This window comes from Sceloporus occidentalis, unplaced genomic scaffold, assembly GCF_023333645.1.
Source record: "Sceloporus occidentalis isolate IW3139 unplaced genomic scaffold, rSceOcc1.0.p SCAF_8, whole genome shotgun sequence".
Classification (NCBI taxonomy): Eukaryota; Metazoa; Chordata; class Lepidosauria; order Squamata; family Phrynosomatidae; genus Sceloporus; species Sceloporus occidentalis.
Window position 1 is genome coordinate 18,748,645 of NW_028316988.1, and position 24,314 is coordinate 18,772,958.

Consider the following 24,314-nt stretch of genomic DNA (forward strand, 5'->3'; position numbering starts at 1 on the left):
AAAGGATATTGGTAGTTTTTGGTGGGTTTTTCGGTCTATGAGGCCGTGTTCTCAAAGAGTTTCTTCCTGACGTTTTGCCAGCATCTGTGGCTGGCATCTTCAGAGAATGTTTCCTGGAAAAAGTGCAGAAAGGGAAATCATAGAGTTGGAAATGATCAAGGACGATGGATATAGATTGCAATTTTTGTGCTTGTTCAGCTACGGAGCAAGACAAGATAGGGGAGGCATGCTAAGAGGTCTGTCATACTGTGCATATTCCTGAACTAGTAAATATGGAGATTTTTTTCTTTCTCATAAGACTAGAACCTAACAGTGGTTATCTGGAGGAGCAAAATGGTGGGAAATTCAGGACAGTTCATAAGAGGTCTTTCATTAAGCTGTGGAACTCAGTGCCACATGATGTGAGGGCTGCCAAGTTGAATGCCTTTAAAAGGGCATTAGGGAAAGTCATGGTGGTTAGAGGATTCAGTAACTACTTCTAGGATGGCTGTAGATCACCTCCAGCATCAAAAACAGTATACTTCTGGGAATATCAGTTGCCTGGAAGCCTGAGAGGGAGGGTGCAAGTGCACTCATATCCTGTGGATGGGCTTTCCATGGGATGATCTAGCTGGCCAGTGTTTCAGCAGGGTGTTGGATTCAATGAACCTTAATTCTGATTCATCATGGTTCTTCTTATACTCTAAAGTATGAATGGGAAGAGATGGTTCTTGGCTGCGATGGCTACATAAAGCCTCAAAGGCAGTTGTTGAAGATAAGATGATAGGGGATGGGAGAGCCATCATTTCCATGCTCTTTTCATGCGCCTCTTTTCACCTGACATGTCCTGCTAGGTCTTTCTTCCCTGAAGCCCTGATGATCATAGAATCTTAGAGCTGGAAGGGATTACAAGGCCCACCTAATCCATTGTCTCGCCAAACAGGGACACATAGCTATAGCACCCCTGAAAAATACCCAGGTCAGCAGGCGAGAATGAGGAAGATGAACTGATGGTCAGACCTAAGAGAGAGCAACTTTTTACTTATGGTGGAGGTCATAGAATCATGGAGTTGGAAAAGGCCACAAGGGCCATCGAGTTCAACCCCCTGCCATGCAGGAACTCTCAATCAAAGCATCCCCAACAGATAGCCATCCAGCATCTGTTTAACAGTGACCTCTCCCGAACTTGACCTGTGGATCTGATCCAGCAAGGAGACTCCTGAGACAATTGAGTCCAGTCCATCCAGATCAGTCTGATCTATTCTGGAACCATATTATGTATAACGTGGATGGCTACATGATCCCCTCCCAGTTATTCCAAGAGAAATAATCTCCCTTGGTTCTTCTTTGCCCCAGGAGGGAAGCTGTTGTGGAAATAAACATCAACGCTTGCAGAGTGGATTAGGTCTCTAATAGGAAACCTCATCCGCAGGAATACACAGCCCTCCTCCTGTGATGGTCTAATCCACATCAAAGCCATCCGCAGTGCTTTTCTTTTTTGAATGAACACTACCCAGATGTGATCACATGCGGCATGAATTGTAGTGACTTTGACTCTCCACTGAATGATAATGATGAAGTTAACCTTCAGCAGATTCCTTAGGCTAAATGAATCGGCTAATGGACTCTGATGGATTGCTGGTCTTGGTGTTTTTGCAGGGAATGCCTCTGTTGCTTCTCTGCTCGCCACGGAGTACTTCTATGTAATTTAAGCATGTGGCACATTTCAATCCCTCTTTGGCCTGCAAGAATTCCCCCCCATTGGCATGCCTCTAAAATTCTCCTTATCTGGATTTCTGAAAGGATTTTGGAGTTCTGAATTGCCTATTCTTGGTTTCAAAATGGAACTGATATACATCAGTAATCTTCTGATGTTCTGTTTTGTTTTTACTTTTTAAAAAGTATTCCTGTGCACTTATTAAGACCAGAAGGAAAGAATTTGGCAGCATAAGCTTTCGTAGACTTCAGTCTATTTCATGCATCTGAGGAAGTAGACTGTTGTATATGGAAGCTTATGCTGCCAACTTCTTTCTGTCAGTTAGTCTCAAAAGGTGTTACGAGATCTCTCTACATATATGTCACTGTATTTTTCAGTGCTTTGAACGTGCAGAAATGTCCATGGTCTCACACCAAAGCATGCATGTGTTTTTTAAGGAGGAGATGTGAATGAAAACTGGACACAGAGGCAAAATGCGCGCGGTCTAATTCTGGCATTCCTATGTGGAGTTCTCTTGTTTATATGCAAGCCATTCAAGAGAAGTGGAAATGTAGGGCAGAGCAAACCCATGAAAACAAAAGCATGGGAACAAGACACAGCAAATCTTTTCATCCCTCGCTGGAACCCATTTTTGGCTTTTCAGGCGACACACTTAAACATTAAAAATAAAGTCATCTCTCTATCCTGCCAGGGAAAGGATTCTGTTGAAAGGACCCTCAGTATATTTACATATCTTTCACAATCCTTGCTTGTTAGTTTTTACTCCCCTAAACTCTTCTGCATTTCATTTAAAAAATGACTCCCTATTTCTTGATTTCTTAGAGCCAGCCATATTTGATAAGTATTACACATCACGCCTGTAATGATTTGCTCCCTGCCCAGGGGCACAGTGCCACAACGTCCATGCGCCAACCCAAGCCACAGAGAAGCTGGTATCAGCTGTTGTGTCTTTGACTTGATGGGAAGTATCTCCTCCATCAGTGGCACAGTTTGGGAGGTTGAAGTACTTATCCAGCAATTGCTAGTTGGTGTGATGAAGGAGGAACACTTCTGATGAGCACAGAAGGCAAATTGTTTGGGATTTTGGCCCACTGATTTAATCTTTGACACAGGCTTTTGTGTGTATGTGTGTACCCACACATCTGCATCCTTCCCACCCCACCCCACCCCACTAAGAGGTTCCTGGTGTGTATATTAGGGATGCAATTCATAATTAGAAAGTATTGTGTAATTTTCTACCTGCTGCAAGAAATACCTTTTCAGCTTGGCATAGCGGTTAGCATTTTGGCCTGCGATTCTGGGGACCAGGGTTCGATTTTCCACCAGGCAATGAAACCCACTTGGTGACCTTTGCAAGTCACATGCTCTCAGCCTCAGGGTAAGGCAAAAACAAATTCTCCTCTGCATAAAGCTTGCCAAGATAACCCCATGATAGCCTTGCCTTCTTGTTGTTGTTGTGTGCCCTCAAGTCATTTCCAACTTATGGTGACCCTAAGGCAATCCTATCGTGGGGTTTCCTTGGCAAGATTTGTTCAGAGGAGGTTTGCCATTGCCTTCCTCTGAGGCTGAAAGCATGTGACTTGCCTGAAGTCATTCAGTGAGTTTCATGGCCAGGCAAGGAATTGAACCCTGGTCTTCAGTTGCAGTTCAACACTCAAACCACTATATTATGGGTCACCGTAAGTCTGAAACAACTTGAAGGCACGCAACAGTTATTGAAGCCTATTTGCAATTTGTCATTTCTTGTATGCAGAAGTTGCACGCTTTGTGCCAAAAACAGCATTTTCTGTGCAATGAACAATATCCATACAAAGAAATATTATTTTAGTGCAGAAGATGATGCTTCCTGTGCAGAAAATACGGTCTTCTGTGCAAACTGCCTATGTGACAATTTGGTGCAGAATAGGTCTCTAATCATAGCATTTTCCACATAGGAAAATTCTGTACAGAAACAAAATGACATGGACCATTTCCCAACCAATAACATTTGCCAGCAATGTGGACAAACAAGGGAGAACATGAGGTATTTTTTTAGGAAAATGGAGCCCAGTAGGAGCCATCATCCTCAGAGGAAGAATTAAAGAGCGGTGTGTGAGTTGGAGAAGCGGAATTGACTGTTGCGTGGGAAAAGTATATTTTTACTCCACTGTTGCAGTCTGTTAAGTGCATTGCATTCAAATGGGATGTTTATATTCTGTCATGCTTGGAGCTCAGAAAAAAATGACTGTGCACACATTAATGTTTGGGATGATTGCTCCCAGAATCCCCTGGTCAGCAAGACCATGTTTTGTGAGCAGATGCAACAAGATTATAGCCCAGAATTTCATTTGCAGAATTCTGATTCTGGACTTACACATTTCAAGTGTCCTGAGTCAGATTTCTTTACTACTTGGATGAGGGTTCCCATGTCTGTGGGGTGGGTCATTCATTCTAGGTTTTGACTGAATTTTGTTGGAGATATCCAAATGGTGGAACCTATATTAAAGATATGGTTCCTCTCCTTGAAAGTAGTGCTACTCAAAGTGGTGATCCCTGGACCAGTGCTGGTCCTTGAACCCTTGGCTGCTGGTCCCTAGTGAGTTTCTAGGAAATTTAACTACAGTGGAGTAAACCTACCATGGATCCAAAAATGCCCAAGTCTATCGCAGCAAATGCTTTCAGTGTTGAAAGCCTCAGACTGATCCCTTTTCCTTTTTCCCCTCCACCTTCTATTGCCATTTCCAGCTGTCCAGGAGGAAAGGCAACGAGGCAAAGACCGCAATGAGAATGAGGTCGAGTCGACGAGTAATGCGAACGAGGACATGCCTGTGGAGAAGATTCTAGAAGCGGAACTTGCTGTGGAGCCAAAGACGGAGACGTACATCGAAGCAAACATGGGCCTAACTCCAAACTCAGTAAGAAAGAAAAAGAACTCTGACCCTAGTTTTCATCGTCAACTAGCTCAAATGACTTTAAAAAACAACAATGGTCAATTTAATCGGGGATATATTTGCAAGGTGTGGTCTGAATACTCTTCAGGTGTGGTCTGATTCCTGAACTCTGGCCTTCCAGGTGTTTTGGACTTTGGCTCCCAGACCATAGGCCAAGATGGCTGAGGCTTTTGGGAGCGGAGATCCCAAATACCTGGAGGACTAAAGTTTGGGAATCTCTACTCTAAAGGCAACAGTTGCCATCTGATCTTGGAGGCTAAGCAGGGTGAATCCTGGTTAGTACTTGGAATGGAGGACCACCAAGTAATACCATGTGCTGTAGGCTACATTCCTGAGAAAGGAACTGGCAAAATCCTTGTCTAAGAAAACTCTGTGACATTCATGGGATCTCCATAAGTCCATAGGTGACTTGAAGGTGTGCGCGTGCACGCATATGCACGCACACACATACAGAAGCTTCACCAAAATACACTAAAGGTACCAGATCCCATCTGATCATGGAAACTAAGCAGCATCAGCCCTGGTTAGATGGGAGACTGTCAATGAATACCAGGTGCTGTAGGCTATATTTCAGAGGAAGGAACTGGCAAAACCACTTCTGAGTCTCCCTTGCCTAAGAAAACCCTAGGAAATCCATGGGTCACAAAACCTTGGGAAATCTGTGGGGTCATCAACCCTAGGAAATTCATGCGGTCAAGTCAGCGGGTGACCTTTAGGCATGGATACACACACACTTCTTGGTTCTCACCCAGCCCTACTTGACGGAGTCCTTCAGGTGTTCACAGTGGCCCCTTGTGGTCTGAAGAACAAGGCTCTAGGCTCCAGGACCAATTGAGCACCTAAGCCTCCAAGCAGGGTTGGGCCCGCTGGTCCTAAGTGCCACATTTTCTTTTAGAAAACAAAACAAAACAGCAGCTACCCTCTGCTGGTTTCATTTGAACAGCTGACAACAAGGGGAAACCGAGCTTTGATTACCGCTGGCACCTGGGATACGGCAGCGATCAAGATTAAAGAGACTTCAGGGGAGATGTAATGAGAGTTGCGGCCAGCTTGGGAAGGAGGAAAGGGAGGAGGGAAGGAGAGAGGCCTGGAGAGGAAATGGAGCTGAAATAAATGTCTGCTCCTGGCCCAAGCTCTCCGCCAGCCTCTTTTAGTAAATTGAATGTGGCTTTCTGCATAATTCAGCACGCACTGCTGTGAGTAAGAATGCATGTTGCATCTAAATAGAGGCGGGAGCGGAGAGGAGTGGTTTCAAACTCTGCTGTTGAGGAGTGACTGACTTCTAGTACAGATCAATGGATGGGTAAGGGTGGTTGGCAGGAGGGATGGAAAGGGGGTGCATTGGATCCCGTTCCCATACCCCTGGCATCTAACCATGGAAAAAATTAGGTGTGCATTGCATAGGCAAGAGTGCTGGTGTAACTATGTTGTGTGGATACAGTCACTGTCAGAGGAGAGGAAAGTAGACAGGAACTGCAAAGAGACGGAAGAGAGGGAGCCGGCATCTCCTCGGGGATCATCTGGTGTAACTGTGTTGTGTGCATGCAGTCACTGTCAAATGAGATAAGAGTAGACAGAAACTGTAAGGAGAAGGAAGAGAGCCAACAACTATGGTTCATGGGCCCTGGTGAATAGTGTTACTATTTTTCTTAGTTATGGCAGGGTGGGCAGGTGGACAAGACCTCTTCTTCTGCCCTTAACTATTAGCAAAATGGACCTTCTCAAGAGCCAGATCTTCTGAGCAGTGTAGGTCATCCAAAAGACCCAACTGACTTCTCTGTTGACCACAGCTGATGATGGACTGGCATCATGGGCTGCTCTTCTGGGTGTCTTATTTCTTTTGCTTGCCTTCCAGGTGCCACCAGGTTGGCATGAAGGCAAAAGCCACCAGACCTTGGCACCACATGGGATTTGGGTTTCATTTATCCGTGTCCAGGGGAAAAAAGGTCTCTCTAGGCATCTGGAGGACCTCCAGCACAGGTCAACATCTGCTGGAGGCCACTGAAAAGGCCCTATTTTCCATACCTATCTAGAGTGTGTATGAAGGTGTTAGGATTGACAGAAGGCCCTTTCCTGAAAATCTCAGGATCCAAGCAGAATTAGATGGGAAGATACTGTATGCCAAGTAACCTGGATCTAAGCTGTATCGTGCTTTGTAGGTCACAACCAACACTGTGAAATGTGCCCAGAAACAGACTAAAGTACTTGTCATAGCAGGGCAGTCTTCCTTTTCCTCCTTGAGTTTATTTAGCTGCTGCTTCACAACTTCAGGCATCCCCCTCTTCCAATCTGCAGTTCCCACGAGTTGTGAGCAGATCCTTTGACACATGGCTTTCGTCTGTTTTGGCTGGCGGTCCCTGCTACAAAGCAGCTGGTTTTTGTTACTTGGTTGCATTTCAAAGTGAATGCTGTTCTCTCCCTCTCTTCATGCCTTCCATTGTTGTGGTTTTGCAAATTACAAGAGGGTGATGCCTTGGGACTTGTGAACTGCAGCAGCACCCCCTGCAGGAGGAATGTGGGGAGCAAGAAGAACACCCCCTTAACTACTACGGATCTCCTCTTCCTCTCTTTTTACACTTTTGAGTGTTTCTGTTTCTAATGAGGCAGTGTTATACTGAGTCAGATCCTTGATCTACGCAGCTTAGCATTGTCAGCAGTGACTGGCAGCAATCGTTTCCCAACATTTGGAGCAGAATTCCTTCCTAGCTGTACCTGAAGATCCTGGGGGTCAAACGTACAAAGATGCACCTGGCCCTTTTTTGCTTTAATTTCAGAAGATCTCAATAACATTTCAACTGCTTTCTACTGAGTCACACCCTTGGGTTAGTGCATCTAGCCCATGGCTGATGTCTCTGGTTGGCAGCAATGGCTTTCTAGGGTCTCAGGGAGGACTCCATCCTAGCCCTGTCAGGAAGAAACCTAGCATTCCTTTCTGGTGGTCTTCCATCAAGCTGTTTCAACCCCAACCCTACCTTGCCCTAAGATGAACTTGGGAACATAGGAAGCTAATTCATACTGAGTCAGATCCTTGGTGGTCTATCTAGCTCCCAAACTTTTGTCCTCCAACTTCCAGAAGCCCTAGCCAGCTTGGCCAACTGTCACGAATCCTGGGAGTTGAAATCTAAGACATCTGGAGGACCAATAGATGGAGATCACTAATTTAGCTGACAATTCTGGCTACCAGCAATTGCTTTTTGTGGTTTCTATGTTAGCCCTACCTGGAGTTCGCTAATATTTCTTCTGCATGGTCTTTCCATCCAAGTTCTCAAAGCTCTATTGGCCACAATTCTGTATGTTCTACTTAGTTACGTACCCACCTTAGTTATGTGGCTAAATAATGCATCCTGGCCTGAACCCCCTCTCTCAGTCTTCACTTACTAGGCAGCAGTTGATGAGACTGACGGGTTTGTTCCCCTGTCAATTGGGAAGAAGTTGATTGACATTTCTATTCCCTATGACCAGTCTCTGGTTTGGCAATTCTCCCTCACACCAAAGATCACTCAAACATGTTGCTTGCCTCTCTATCAACAGGGGAACAGACTCCTATTACTTGCAACAACTGCTACCTGTTAAGTAGAGATTTGGGGGCTTTTACATATTAGTAAATATGCAGAACTGTGAATACAAACTAGTCACAAATGTGTGACTCCAGCATAAGACTAGGAACATTTGTAATTGCCTTCCAGCCATTGTAATTTATCAGTTTGCCATTATATATGGTTAACGCTCAGCTAGCAAATCATTACACAATTATACAAATTAAAAATCTACCCATGGAGCATGAGATGTTAGGTAATTTCATGTACAGCCTTTAAGCTTTGTGTTATGCAACTACAAAGCATTAACGTGAAATATAGATGTTCTAAAAGATACATTATTATCAACATTGGACAACAACAACAAAAAAGCCTCCCTCAGAAGATGGCTTTCTGTTCAGTAACATGGATACCAGCTGAATGTATGTATATGTAAGATCACTGTAGCTGGAAAGTTCAAAATCATAAGAGTAATGTCCTTGATGGATACAAAAACAAAATCAAAGCCATGTAGCTTTTCTGTTTCAGATATCCCCTTTCCAATCTGTCCAAATCTTAACCAGGCCTGGCCATGCTTAACTTCTAAAACCAGAGATCAGATGTTCTCAGAGTGGGATGGTGCTGTCATGTCATAAGGCCCACCATACCATCAGCTCCTCCATGATGCATTTGTGTCTTTGAAATGTTCTCCCAACCATGGAAGAATGGGGTCTGCTCTGAAATGATCAATTTCCATGGAGTTGGGGCAATTTCAGAGGGCATTACCCGACCGTGTGTTTGCCAGGGATGGATGGATTAGTGCATGTTGTGCCAGTTTACCATACGATGCATAGTCATTTGTATCCACTAGCAAGCCAGCATGGTGTAGTGGTTTGATCATTGGACTTTGAGTCTGGAGATCAGAGTTTGATTCCCTGCTTGGCCATGGAAACCCAATGGGTGCCATTGGATGAGTTGCACACTCTTAGCTCCAGACAACCTTGTGTAGGGTTGACTTAGGGTCACCATAAATTGGAAATGACTTGAAGGCACACAACAGCAACAACAACAGCAACAACAAAACACCACCCTGTGTATTTCTACACGGACTTCCTAGGTAGCATGTTGGACTCAGACATAGAAACAGTCAAAGAAATGAACTTTTCTCTTGAAGCCAGTTCTTCTTTCTTCTTTTCCTTGGAACCATTCTCTTCCTCACATGTGATTTTGGGTATGAATATCTACACACAATGGATGTGTCATAATCATTTATCTGTTGGGGAGAATACAAAAAGCACTTCCATTCAAAGTAATTGCCTGTAAGATAACTTTTTAATCCTTTCTGTCGTAATGACTGATAATTAAAAATCAGGATGAATAACCGGGTCAAAAAACCCCAAAGCAAAACAATGGATATGTCATGATGCCTTTGGTCATGTGAATCTCTTCAGCCCATAGGATTAAGCAGCAGTGTGGGGAGATGAGGCCAAGAAAGAAGCAGACAAGCCTAGGGAGAAGAAAGAACAAGATGAACCTTAAATTCAGATGCTTCCAGTCATTATTTGGTCAGGGATAGATTGGGACTCCAGGAGGGCTGGATCTGACCTCATGGTCTAAGAATGCCTAAGAATCTGTTTTAGTCAGCAAGTGAGAGAAACTGATGCTTCTATGAAGGCTGATATATCATCTCCATGCCCTTCTTATTCCATTTTCTTCCTCCTTGATCACCTCTGGCTTCTCTTCTCTTTGCAGCCCAATGATCCAGTAACCAACATCTGCCAGGCAGCAGACAAGCAGCTCTTCACGCTGGTGGAGTGGGCCAAAAGGATCCCCCATTTCTCAGAACTGCCACTGGATGACCAAGTCATCTTGCTCAGGGCTGGTGAGTGTGGTTTGAAGATGGCAAGGGGTGGAGGCAGACAACAAATCTAGGTTCAAAAGGTTATCTGCGCTTGCTATTTGCACACTTCTGGTGCATCTCTTTAGTTGTTGTCTTCACCCTTAGGTGGCTATAGCTGCCATCCTATGAGGGACATATGGAAGCATAAGTCCGTGTTATGATTGCATATTTATTTATTATTTTGGTTGTTGTGGAAGTTGGTATTCTCTTCTTCCCATCACAATTTCCATAGCCCCATCCCTTGCACTGCAGTACCGCCATAACCACTCTGTTGCTAGTGGAGAGCAAAAGTGGATGGGGAAGAGCCTGGCTATGTTACATTGCTGTTGTGTTGTTGTGGTTATTATTATTATATTCCGCTCTTTCCCCAAAATTGGGACACAAAATGACTTAAATATTCCCATTGCTAGGCACATCATCCACTGAGGCCTCCAGGGAGCCTCAATGGACATCAGTGAGATATATTCTCAAGTGCTGAGGACATAACCACATGCTTCTCTGACCTCCCCACTTCTCCACCAACCATGGAATGATCATGTGATGGGGGCTATCATAATGCAATGGTTAGAATTGGAGGTGGTGACAGGGCGGTTGGAATGGAGTTGTGCATATGTTGTGCATATGTAGCATTTTTGTTCTATGGGGATTACCACATGTGGCTTTTAAACTGTGATTAAACCAGGAAAAGAAGCCATGTTGACGATACTTATCATGAGCAACTGCCTCCAACCTGTAGCTGTTCTGTCCCTGACCCATTCCTTTTCATGCAGAAGCTGTAACAGGTTCTGTCCTTAGGGACTCTTCCTACTCTGTGATTCCATACTGATTCCATACTGATTCACCAGGAGGAATACCTGGTCATTGGCAAAAAAAGTGCAATCTTGAAAGACACACACAGGCAAAAATGAGTCAGGGCCACCAGTGTCTTTATCACAAGGATCCTCATTTGACCCCTGAAGTCTTTTAACCAGCGGCGTTATGTATAATTGAGCACAGGGAGCCGCCTGGAGGGAGCAGCTACCCATGAAATATTGAAGGATTAAAATTTAGCTAAGAGTGGCGGCTGGGTTTCTGTGTGCCTCTGCCATGCTACAAATGTATTACAGCTTGCATCTTTTAAGGGGGGTGTAGTACCATTGGCAGTATCCATGGATAGAGTTGTTGATGCCATTGCTAAGTGGCGTGAGAACTCCCAGGTCTGGGGGATGGTGAGTCCATTTTGGATTTAATCTGAATTCTTAAGGAGCTGTCCTTAAGAAGGTAATGTCTTGAACCTGTCTGCAGGATAAGGTTCAGTTTGGACTACAACCCAAATCAGACAGAAAAAAGTGAACTGCTTCATTTGCATTGGAGCTACCAGGCACCACTTGAGTGTTTCTTTAAGGAATATCCAGAATAGACACTCGCAACTAGGATGAAGCGGCCAAGAGCTGGAGCTGGAAGGCATTGGTTCAGATTTCCATTTCAATTCCTCCTGGGATTTTGTGAGTTCCGAAGTCTGAACTCCAGAGAGACACTTAGGAGAGAGAGTGTGACTTGGCCAAAGTCACCTATTGGGTTTCCATAGCTGAGCAGAAATTTGAACCCTAGTCTCCCGGGGTCCTAGTCCAACAATCAATCCACTACTCTGATTTTAATAAATAGGATTTACATGACAATATTTATTCAGAGAATACCTGATTGCCTTCCTGTGACTCACCCAAGGTCACCCAATAGGTTTCCATGACTGAACAGGGGTTTGAATCCTTGTCTCCTTGTGTCCTAGTCCAACACTGTTACCACACTGCCTCTTATAGTGGCATACTAATTGATAATACATAGCAACAGTATCACCTCCCTTTCAGGGTTGTTGCAACCACAAATATTGTACTGTATTAAAGCACAATAAAATGTTGTTGTATTCATTCTGGTACATGGTCCACAACCATCTATGAACCAAGGCAGATCTCTGAGCTTGTTCCTGGTAGATAGGAGAAGGGTGCCATTCTTCACAAGTCTGCAGCATGTTCTTAGTGCACCCAGCATTTCCATAGACTAGATTCCCTACGAAATTGAGCTGATGTTCAGTTTCCCTGGTTGCTGAAGGTTAGTAGAGAATTCTGATTATTTAGAAATAAACCACAGGAATAAGTTGGTATGGGCATGTTGGAACAGCATGAATGGGTTCTTGGCTTTGGCAACACCTAGACCCTGAGGGCTGCTGCAGAGGAAGTATACTGACAGAAGCCTCAGAGATGTCATCTTGAGGCTGTTGGCAAGAGATGCCCCCATTTGGCACAGAGTTGGAGGAGCCATCAGCCAAGGTCAAGGCAACCTGCAAAAATTAACGTGAGCTGCAACAGCTTTCTCCAGATTTGAATTGCAGCTTTGCCTTCTTCACTGGAAGGCTGGCAAGACTTCAACACTGTGTTTGGTTCATGTTCCGCCCCCATGTCTCTCACTCCTCTTTGGCTGTTTAAGGATGTGCCTGTCATCTTCTTCCCCACCCGTTGTGCTGAGAATTGGTTAGGAAATATATCTGGCTGTGGACAAAGAGGCAGCATTGCCAGGGAGAAAATGGATTGGCATAGCCACATGGTGATTTATGAGAGTGGCGAATTTAATCCATGCTGGAGTTTTAAAGAAACACTTGCGGTGTGCAGAACCTATTTTGAGACTTGTCGTAATTCACTTGGGGAACCAAGGTATCATTCAGAAGGTGGGAAATCAATATTGATTAGGTGGGGGACACAGAAGTATGGATTCGAGAACAGGGCAAAATCTCTGAGCTGGCATGGATGTCTCCCATAGACCCTCCAAAGATGCTACCTCTCTGCTCCAACCACTACCCTGAACTGCCTCTGTTCTACCATCCCATAGATGGAAATAGGTTGGTTGAGGGGCTATTTTTTCCTTCTCCCTCATCCTCTGGACCTCCATTATGCTCACACTAATCATCTGGATAGGACTAAAGAGAATGGTTGAGCTCCTATATCAGTCTATCTTTCATAACTTCATGAACATTTAACAATGTTGCAGAAATGCATCGATATCCTATTAGTGAATTAGAAAGATCCAGTCATCCAGGCACTGTCAAGAGTTTTCTGATGTGCTTTGGGCATTTCCGATGCACATTAGGCACTTCCGGTGTGCGTTGGGGACTTCTAATGTACTTTGGGCACTTCTGCTGCAAACCATGCACTCCTGTTGTATTTCAGGCACTTCCTAGCCAGTGTCTGGATATGCGTTGAGGAGCACTTCAATGCACATTGATGCTCGTGGTACATTAAGCCATGGTGTATCAGTCATTCCGCCATTGAGCAACAGATGGCCATATGTTGTAACACCATGGCAGCTCCTTGACGAATACGGACATCACAACACTACTTAATTCAATTTTGTGCACATGCAGGGCTATTTTCAAAGATGCAAGTCCCAAGCAGAATGTCAGCAATGGTTATTCCTCTTGTGCTGTGCTTTGGCAGACTCCCCAAACTCCTCTTTTCCCTGTTTTATTTTTTTCCAGGTTGGAACGAATTGCTCATTGCGTCTTTCTCACATCGGTCCATAGCTGTGAAAGACGGGATCTTGCTAGCCACAGGCCTACATGTCCACCGGAATAGTGCTCACAGTGCAGGGGTTGGTGCCATCTTTGACAGGTGAAGAGGAAAGAACTTGCAGATGGAGGGTGTGTTGGGATAAGGATGGTGCTGGATGGAGCTTTTTGGGGAGGGAAAGGTGTGAAGCAAGAAGCTGGGCAAGTCTAGGTAGAACAAGCCAACTGCAGTTCTTGAAATGTTGAGAGGGACCTATAAAGGTGAAGATATAACCTAGAGGAGTGGTTCCTAAACTTTGGGCTTCCATGTTTATCAAATTTCAATTCCCAGAAGCCCAAACCGACTTTGCCAGTAATCAAAAATTCTGGGAGCTGAAGTCCAAAGCATCTGAACAACCAAAGTTTGGGAACCATTGACCTAGAGGCTTGTCTATTAAAGAGCTAGGATCAGGTAGGAAATGAAATAGTCAGAAAGAGAGTTAAAGCTGTTAGGAAGAGAAGAACTGATAAGATCTGAATAGGGTTTGGGGAGCTGGGAATGTGGGAATTCAGGGAGAATGGTTGCTTTGTTTGAAACTTCGGCATTACTGTTTACTGTGTGGAGAACCAGCCTAAGGCTATATATTTAATTTGCTATGTAACCATTCTCGACTGTTTTGTTATTTCCTGTGCCCTTTCCTGGGGAAGACAACTCTCATCATAGTGGTTCATGCCCTAGTTTCCCCCCAATTGGACTATTGTAACATACTCTACGTGGGGCTGCCCTTGAAAAATGTTCAGAAGCTGCAGCTAGTGCACAATGCATCAGCCAGACTGGTGTCAGTTGTGCCTGTTACTTACACTACATAGCATTCAATACTGGTCTTGCAAGAACTGCACTGGCTTGCAGGTTGTGGGTGAGAAATGCTACTGTTCCACAAGATCCTATTGGCCGATTCCTGAAAGATTGGATTGCAAAGATTTAAATGCCTGCTCCAAACCCATTGCTTTTGTTGTGTTCCTCTAGAGTATTGACGGAGCTGGTCTCAAAAATGAGGGACATGCAGATGGACAAGACAGAGTTGGGATGCCTCCGAGCCATTGTCCTCTTCAACCCAGGTAAGTTGAGCTGCCCTTCCTTGTTAGGAAAGTGTGTGTGTATGTGTATTTGTTAATCTTCAATTGGATATAAGTATATAAAGCAGGAGCAGGCAACTATGGAAGGCTAGGAGGCTGTGTGAGCCTCCCAGGAGAACTTGGTGAGCCACATTCTTCACCACACCTATTACAGTAAAAATTAAAATGTTTTATTTTGCGCTCAAATGCACCCAAAAGCTCTTAGCTGACATGGGAGGCATTTTCACCATTTCTTTTACTTCCTGGAGAATGGCCAACCACCATGAGAATAGTCAACCATCATTTGGTGCTGTTTTGTGTGGGAAAAATATGTGTTTGTGTTCAAAGTGTAATCTTTGCACGAAAATTGTTTTTTGTTCAAGCAACAATATTTTACAGCCGAGTCTCCCATATCCAAAATGCTTGGGACCCCGAGTCCTTTGGATTTGGGAGTCCTTTGGATTTTGGAATATTTACAGATACATCATGAGAGAGTTTGGAGATGGGACCCAAGTCTAAATGTGAAATTCATTTATGTTGCATATGCACCTTATGCACATAGCCTGATGGTCATTTTATATACACAATATTTTAAATAATGTTTTACATGAAACGAAGTTTGTATACACTGAATCATCAGAAAGCAAAGATGTCCCTATCTCAGCCACTATCTCATGTAGACAATTTCGGATTCTGGAATATTTCGGATTTCAGAATTCTGGATGAGGGAGACTCAACTTGTATGTAGAAAATGTCCTTTTGCCAAAAACACTAGGTGATATCCTGTATGGAGAAAGTCACATTCTGTACATACAGCTTTATTGGGTTGTATGCCCCCTGAAGCTCTCCTAGAGGGGAAATGCCAACTCCCGTAGTTGACCAGTCCTGCATTAAAAATAGAGGTGCCCTCTTCAGTTTTCATTTTGGCAACCGTATGTATCCTTGCTTTCAGATCTTTTTAAACTCCTGGGCAGAGTTCTCTGTTTGGAAGTGGTTGTCTGTTAGGATATTTCTGGGAAGATGATCACAACATGTTAGGTAAATCACAGAGGACAGAGCTCCCCAAAATAGACATCCCCGAATTTCATCGGAGTAATTGGATTTGTCAGGCTATGAAATCCTTTGAGTGAAACGACACCCTGGAGAATATACCTGATGTATAATTTAATCCTATCAAGATTATTTTGTTTTTTCTTTCCACATCCCATATGTAGGCTTTCACCTAGAGTTACAGATGATGAGACTCTCCCCTGATGCCATAGAATGAATTATTTGCTCCCAAAAGACTCTTGTCACCCCAGGCTTGAGATTGGGTTGGCCTTCATGTTTACAACTTCTTGGAGTGAAACACACACACACTTTCCTTAAAAATGTCCATGCGTCTCTTCTTTGGGAGTTTTTTCAAGTGCTCCAGCTTTATTATGGACTTTCTCCCATTGCAGACTCAAAGGGGCTTTCTAATCCCGCTGAGGTTGAAGCTTTGCGTGAGAAAGTGTATGCATCACTTGAGGCCTATTGCAAACACAAATATCCCGACCAGCCTGGCAGGTGAGTTTTTATATGTATTTTGCATTATTGAAGTATAGCATGGGTACTTGGGAATTTGCTATCTAGATCATATTGTTTAAACATATGGGGCCAGGATGGGTAATTGTGGAAGGCTAGGGGTCTGCATTAGCCCCCAGAAGACCTCAGAGGGCTGCATGTCTTTGGAGACCAGAGTTTGAATCTCGGCTTGGCCATATAAACTCACTGGGTGACCTTGGGCAAGCCACACTCTCTCAGCCTCAGGGGAAGTCAAGGGCAAACCACCTCTGAACAAATGTTGCCAAGAAAACCCATGAGAGGCTTGCCATTGGGTTGCCGTAAGCCGGAAACAACTTGAAGGCCCATGACAACAACAGCAACATAATGTTTTATCCTGTAAGCCTTTTGAATGTTAGTTTGGGTAGAGGAGGAATTCCATTTCTGCCTGTAACCAGAAAGCAAAAGAAAGGGAAGATTAAAAAAAACCCAGTGAGAAAGTGAGTTAATTTTCTGCGGCATATTGATTTGCTCTGTTAGGAAATGGATTCACTTTGGCATACTTGGTTGCCTTGGAACAAGATGAGTGGGAGCATCCTCCATACAGATGCCAAGAACCTGGGAGACAGACATTTCCCAGCTGCCCCTTAATTGTAACCAGGAGCTGATCCAGCAATTGCATCTCATAGCTGCCCAAGAGGAGATCTTGTTCATGTTTGTGTGTTAAGTAATTCCCACCCTCCAGATTGCAAAGCTGAAAGGGGGAGGGGGGGTAGCAAAGACAGAAAGTTCCAAGCCAAGGGAGTCCTGATTTTGCCACTCCACCCAACGCCTTTGGCAGGACACTGGGTACGTGACCTTAAGCATCCCCTCCTCGTCTGAAGCTTAACCCAGCCTTGTTGAGATTCCGCTTACCCTTCCACTGATCTGTTACCCAGTGTTGGCGAATTCATGGTTAAAATCTTTCCGAACCTCCGTCATCTGGTTTAGTTTAAAAGAGAAGCTTTCAGAGTTTGGGGCAGGGAGGAGAAGTGGGGGTTGGAGGAAGAAGAGAATGGCAGTGTTTGATTTGTATTTTCCTGGCTTTTGTCCCATTCTGCTTGCCAACTCAGCATTTAGAGGAAGGGGGGGGGGGAACGTGGGACTCGGTCGAGAGAGAATGCGGCCCGCTCTTCCGCCCCCTTCGTCCATTGGCTGGTTGGCTTCCAGGTTTCCGACATGCATTGCAACTTTGGAAAACCGCACACATGTGCCTGCAGTGCAACAGCAAATATAAATAAATGATGTCAGCCTTAAGTATTCCCTTGGGGGGTTTTCTGTGCATAATAGGTACACAAAAGGGCTGCAGTTTATGTGAATGAGGAGACTGTGAGTTGCGTGACTGTATGTGCAGTGGAGGGGATATATTCAGAGATCTATTGAGGCCTTTCTGAAGGCAGGGAACATTTCTTAAAGAATGGAAAGAGAGACCCAAGAACTGGGACTAAGACTAAAGTGTGACTCTCTGGATATTTCTTGGCCTACAATTTTCATCTCATACCCTCCTCTTCACTGAGGAAAACTGGGACATGTGTGGCCAAGCAACATCAGAATATGGTCCATATGGCACATGTTATTAATGAGAAAGAATGGACAAGCTGGGAGAGGATGCAGCAGTTTGCTTTTACCTGATCTGACTGGGAAGGTCAAGACTTTGGATCCTCCTCTCCTCCTTTCTTTCCGTTGAGTTTGCACTTTGAACTCACTTTGCAGCAATGAAAAGTAAGCTCAGGACAAAGGGGGAAGGTGAGACCTTCCATCAGGCATCAGGCCCACTTCCATCAGGCTTGGCTGTGAATTGCTGTGACTTATGTCACTCTGTTTTATCTTATCTTATTGTATTGTATTGTGTTCTCTATGTATTTTTATTGCTATAACCCGCCCAGATTCCTTGTGATTGGGTGGGCTATAAATAAATTATTATTATTATTATTATTATTATTATTATTAGCATTATTATTACTTCTTCGGTTATCTGATGTGGGGAACCACCCATTATCCTCCCCCTCCAATATGCCAAGAACTGACTTTGGTTACAGTTGTTTGCTTCTTTCTAAGGTCACAAGGGGGTGTTCCAGGCTGCAAAAGTAAGGCTTGGGATCTTGTGGCCCTCATGAACCACTTCTCCAATGCATGGTCTACAGCAGTAGTTCCCAACCTGTGGGTCGGGACCCCTTTGGGGATTGAATGACCCTTTCATGGCGGTCACCTAAGACCATTGGAAAACACCTATTTAATTACAGTTATAAAGTAGCAACGAAAATAATTTCATGGGTTTGGGTCACCACAACATGAGGAACTGTATTAAAGGGTCGCGGCATTAGGAAGGTTGGGAACCACTGGTCTACAGGGATTCCTTTTTTGTCTGCACCAGCTTTGGTCTGCTTGCACTCTTCATAAGTGCTTCGTTTCTTTTGTAGGTTCGCCAAGCTCTTGCTTCGTCTCCCTGCCCTCCGCTCCATCGGCCTGAAATGCTTGGAACACCTCTTCTTCTTCAAGCTAATAGGGGACACGCCGATCGACACTTTCTTAATGGAGATGCTGGAAGCTCCCCACCAAATGACTTAAAGAGGCAAGGAGCTGTCCCTTCGTACCCAGCAGGCTTCCGGCCACCGCCACAGTGACGCCTCCCGTACCGCTGCCACCACTTCCTCCTCCTCCCTGGTGCAAGAGACACTGCCCGCTCTTCTCCGTCTGGCACCCTGCCTGGTGACATTGTTGACTCAGTCCTTTTGCCGCTTTCACAATCTCTGTGCATCTGAGGATCTGATGATTGGCTTTCGCAATCCCTTTCACAGATTTAGAGGCAAGCTGGTCTTTAAATGTGCAAAAGGCACACCCAACCGCACGCCTTGCCCCTGCATTGTGAGCCTGGCACCTCTTTCCTGAGCACAGGTGGATTTCCAAACCGGTCTGCAATTGGGGTCCCACTCATCTCTCTTGTGTTTGTGGCTTTGGATGTCCCTCGGCGCACACGCACACATGAAAACACACACAGATGCACACACACACATGCACACACCGAGTTGTCTGGGGTGTAGGGGGTGGATTTTATTTGCTTGTGTCATTGCAGACAAGTGGACCTGTTGGAGAATGAAAGGGATGTTGTTTCCCCACCAAAAACAAAACAAATATGTACAGAGAAAACAAATCCATACATATATGGATGGAGTTTGGATGGAGTCTGACTTAGCAAGATTCTTCTGGAGCCATCTTTTATTTAAGAGTAAAGGATTGTGGGAGATGGGGTTTTTTTTTGTATGTAGCAGGTTGGAATCCCATGGAGGCATGAAGGGCAGTGTTATAATTCTCTTTTCTTTTTGTGTGTCTGTCCAAAAGAAAAAAAAAATCTCTCATTTTCAAATGACAAATCTAGAGGCTGCTTTAAGGAAGTGACACTCAGGGTTGCAAGTCCTTCACCAGCATCTTTGCTTACTCTGTGAGCAATATTTTTTAGTTAGGATTCTAATGGTCTTGTTCTGTAGTTTTCTTTAAAGGTCCCCTCTTGCTTCTACTGGCACTATCTCTTATATTATCTTTTACAGACTTTGCTCCTGTGACATTAACATCCGGCTACTAAACTGTGATATTCAGGTAAAAGTTTCCCTCTGTTGTTTACCAAAAAGCTTCATTTCTCCAGAGGATGTTGCTCTTGCAGAGTCCAGGTATAAGAGTCAGGATAAAAGAGATGGGTGGCAGCCCTGTCTCAGTGGGATAATTCTGCATGTGAAGCAGGCTGTTCGTGTATCAGCACTTTTAAAAGCAACTCTTTGCAAACCTGTCCAGTCTTTTTAGAGAGAAGGTGTGCTGTCCTCCTCAGCAGATAGGAAAGAAGATTCTCTTCTCCTTCATTTTATAAAGCCATTCTGAACTGGGAGCCAGGAGAGACTGTGCAGTTGAGGGAAAGTCAAAGTTATAGTCCAAAAAGAAGTACATTTTTCTGAGTTCTTGTTCCAAGTCCAAAGCATACCCTTTTGTCTTTCCTTTGTGAAAAAATATAGATTTGGATCTTGCATCTTCATCAATGGCCATACTTGTGTGCAAAGTTGAATTGAGTAGGATCATAGTGTCCATATTCACTTAGGGTCCACCACGATGTTGCAATGCACATTGGTGGAGTGACTCATGTGGATACTGATGTGCATTGGGGTGGTCATTCATACACATCTGGACACCAGTTAAGAAGGGTGAGAGCACAATAGCAATGCCCAATATGCCTCACAGACAGTGCCCAATTCACATCAGAAGTGCCCAGTGTACATCAGACATGCCTGGCGCACATTGCAGCACTCTTGCCACAGCCTGGATGTGCATCATCACAGTTCATTCACAGGGTTTCATTCCATTTCTGCAATGTAGTGATGGATTTGGAAAACTACAGAATGTAGACTGCGGTGCAGGATTTTGGCCACAATAACTATTCTTATTACAGATATGGTCATCCAAATATTTTGTGACCAAAGTACCAAGCTAAATGCAACTCCCACCCACCCCAAAAGCCATGTTGTACAGTGATTAGCAAGCCCTTTTCTTTTGGCAGTCCTAGCAGAACAGCAGGGAACTCCAGAACATTAATGGTACCAAAAAGAAACCCCTAAAGAATCCATGTTTCTAGTCTGTAAGAGTATGGAGCCCTTGCTGAAAGCTTTGACTCTGGGCCCGAGTGATCAGACTGTCTCCAGAAGAACCCGCCTGTTCCCTTTTACAGGTGTCTCTCTGGCCCATTTTTCTCTTCTTTCTTTAAAAAAAGCAGAATAAACAGTGAAGGATTCTGTTGGTTTAGTAGAAGAACGTGGCTATTCTTAGTCAATTGGGTTGAGGCCAAGAATGAGGTGATTGTGGCTGGCTCAGAACCAGGAGGTTCCCTGGAACACTTACTTGCTTGCTCTAGAGAGAGTGTGTCTGCTTGTGGGTATACACACACATACAATCTCTCTTCCTCTCTCACACATACACTTTCTGTGTTCTATAAATATTCTACTCTCCGTAGCAGTCTTGCCATTAACAGCAGCTGGCTCTCTGCACAGATGCCTTCTGAGATCATGGAGTACTGGAATTAAATTTTTGTCTGTGTTTTCCTCCAGTCCCTTTCCACAATCTCTGCTTCCTTCCTTTGCACCCATTTCCTCCTGGAAAAGCCTGACTATTGCCACCTTAAAGTACATGACTTGAACTCCTTAGTTTGCATTTTCTGTCCTCTGTTTTGTGCTTGTTGAACTTTCCATTGTGTCGTTGTGCTTTTCCTATCATAATCAGAGTCATGCCCATGACCTGCCTCACTTTCTCACCTCTCTTTTCCTTTGCTCCAACCTTGGGGTCTCTTGGTCAGTTGTATCATCCTATTTTAGTGGCTGGGAGAGTGTTACCACCCTTGGAGAAGCAGAAATGTGGGAACAGAGATCAACTATGAGAGTTCTGAAATCCTTGGGCGCAAAGACACTTGCATTTCGAGTTTGCAGAAGAAAACCAGGACTGTGTGGCCAAGCAACCCTAGAGTACGAGAAAGATGGCAGCAAGTTATTCATGAAGGAAAACACCCAAGCTAGGATAGGTTGCAGCAATTTGCTCTTGCCTCAGCTTACTGGGAAGGGAAAGGTTCTGCTCCATCCTCTCCTCTGTCCCTTGCTGTTAAATGAGTGCAAACAATCCGTTTTGAGCTCAGTTTGCAGCAATTGAAGTGAGCCGGAGAGAGGGAAAGTGGGAGAAGGAAAGAGAAACTGGGACATGTTAAAAGCAGATAAACATTCTGGAAGACTGAGGATTCATTAGGACTGTCCCTGCCACATCAGGACAGTTAGGAGAACATGCACTTGTTTGGAGAGACAACATGTGGGGGGTTTAAGGGAGAGGAAGGGGAAAGACATGATGCATTAAAGAGCCATTAAATATATAGATGTCATCACTGAGTGTCCTTGCAGGAGACAAATGCTGCACATTTTGCTCAGAGAGGCCTGATACTGGCAGCGTGGGATGAATCAAGGTCTGCAGAAGCAGAAACAACGTCCAGTGTGATGCTAGTCGCTCCTCTTGCCAACCACTCAATTGGATTCCAGCTTTCCTGTTAGTGTAAAAGAGAATGTTTCCCAAGATGGAGTAAAACCACCCCAGTAAGAACCACAAGGGGTTGCAGAAAATGGTGTGCATGCGTGGAAGTGATCACTTTTCGAGCCCAGGAACAGAAAGGCTTCCCACAGACATTCATTCTCCTGATAGTGAGTCACATGTGGATAGGATTGCGGTTGTTTTTGGCTAGGATTGTGGTTATTGTTGTTAGTATTATTATTATTATTATTATTTTAAAAAAATTCCCACTGATATTTACTGGATTTCTTCTCTTTGCAGCCTTCTGACCTCAACGCTGGGAAATGTTGCCTTTTTTTCTGGGCTACATCTTTTCCCCATTTGCGGAAAATAAATGCTTCTGAGTTCTTGCTGAACTTTTTGTTGAGTGGACAGCAAGAACTGCTGGGTTGTACAGAAGACAGAGCCCCTGGAGCTTGGGTAGTTAGCGGATCCTGGATTAGGAAGACTTACCGGCAGGGACAGCGGCGTGTCTCCTTCCTTACCCCACCAAAAAAACACACCTTTTAGTTATTGCATCCCCTCCTCAGCACAGTTATTCACAGGCCAGAGGAATGCAGGAAGAGAAATGGAGAAGTGTCAAGCTCCTTTCTTGTAGCTGGACTGATGCCATATGGGAGTCAAAGGTGCTGTGCATCCTGGTCCAGGTATGGAACCGGTGCTTATGTGCCACTATCCCTCCTGCTTTCCATCAACCAGTAGATAAGTGTCTTGTAGGACGGGGGGGCAACACATCAGCTAAAAGACTTTTGGGGCTGAGAGAGAAGATGTGATATGGCTCTACCTGATGGAATTGTGTTGGATGTCTTCCTGATCCAGGATTTGCCAGAGGTGGGCAAAAGGAGGGCATTGCTCCCCTTCTAAGATCTCTGCCTCCCAAATGAAAAATTTCTTCCGTTCCTCCACATTTCTGGGCATTGGAGTAACTGAAAATGTCTGAAACAGGGTTTGAAGAATGGAGTTCATATATAAATACTTAATTTGTTCTCTAAGCCATTGGTATCTTTGCTCCTTAGTCAGAACCACTGCACTGTACTAATGTGCAGTGTGCCATTTTACTATGCTAATTCTAATTGGTTATGGTCCCAGACTCCAAAGAAAACGGACAGGCAAAGCGATCAAGGGAATGCAAACCCTGCAGGTAGAAGAGTTCCAGGTCTGAACAAATTTCCAAGGCTACATCCACGTGCAGAAATAATCCAGTTTCACATGACTTTAACTGCCATGGCTCAGTGCTATGGAACTCTGGGCCTGGTAGTTTGTTGGGGCACCAGAGCGGAACACAAAATGGAGGACCTTTTGAAATTGCTCCCGCTTCCCCAACAAACTACCATTCCCAGAAGTCCATAGCATTGAGTCATGGCAGTTAAAGTGGTGTCAAACTGGATCATTTCTGCAGTGCGAATGCGGTCTCACCCTTTAGAAATTGGAGGATTGAAGGAGGAGCAGAGTTTCACTGGAAGGGCAGAATTCTTAGTTTGGGGGCAATGGTCACATTCATCCCTCTCCAACTATTAAAGCTCCAGAAGTCCTGTTACATATACAACTCAGAGGAGGTCAGTCTTCCACCGACAACCAATTGAACTCCTTGGCCCACAAATCCAAAGATCGATGTTCCATTTTTCCAGAATGAGTCTACAGGGTGGTGACATCTCTGTCTCCTAGTAAGATTGCATGATGCATTTTAAGTTGATACATATATGTGTGTACATGTATGTTGTATAGATATATACACCGTATAAATATCCTCATTCACATATACATATATTATATCCACCTTTAGCTATCTTTGTGTTCTCAGATGTTTTTTTTTTAATTTTAAATTTCTTGGTTTATTTCCCACCCCCAATATTTTTATTTGCTTTTATGAAAGCAAATAGATATATATTTCCCCATTGGAACTGCCCTGTCCATGCCCTTTTCCCACCCCCACCCGAAGTTCATGGTCACCAATAAAGGATCTTTGTAACCCAAGAAGTGGGAAATGTTGCATCTATTT

General features: G+C 44.3%; 1 protein-coding gene across 2 annotated transcripts in view; it reads left to right on the forward strand.

Annotated features, from left to right (window-relative positions):
• LOC149308106 (retinoic acid receptor RXR-alpha) overlaps positions 1-22,528 on the forward strand; it is a 138,514-nt gene extending 115,986 nt beyond the window's left edge. For both annotated transcript variants that reach the window (XM_089535093.1, XM_089535094.1), the window contains 6 exons: positions 4,421-4,590; positions 9,894-10,023; positions 13,547-13,679; positions 14,583-14,674; positions 16,114-16,219; positions 18,655-22,528. In XM_089535093.1, coding sequence (XP_089391219.1) covers positions 4,421-4,590; positions 9,894-10,023; positions 13,547-13,679; positions 14,583-14,674; positions 16,114-16,219; positions 18,655-18,802 — 779 coding nt within the window. In that variant the 3' untranslated portion in view covers positions 18,803-22,528. The remainder of the gene's footprint in view (positions 1-4,420; positions 4,591-9,893; positions 10,024-13,546; positions 13,680-14,582; positions 14,675-16,113; positions 16,220-18,654) is intronic.
• Positions 22,529-24,314: the final 1,786 nt, after the last annotated feature.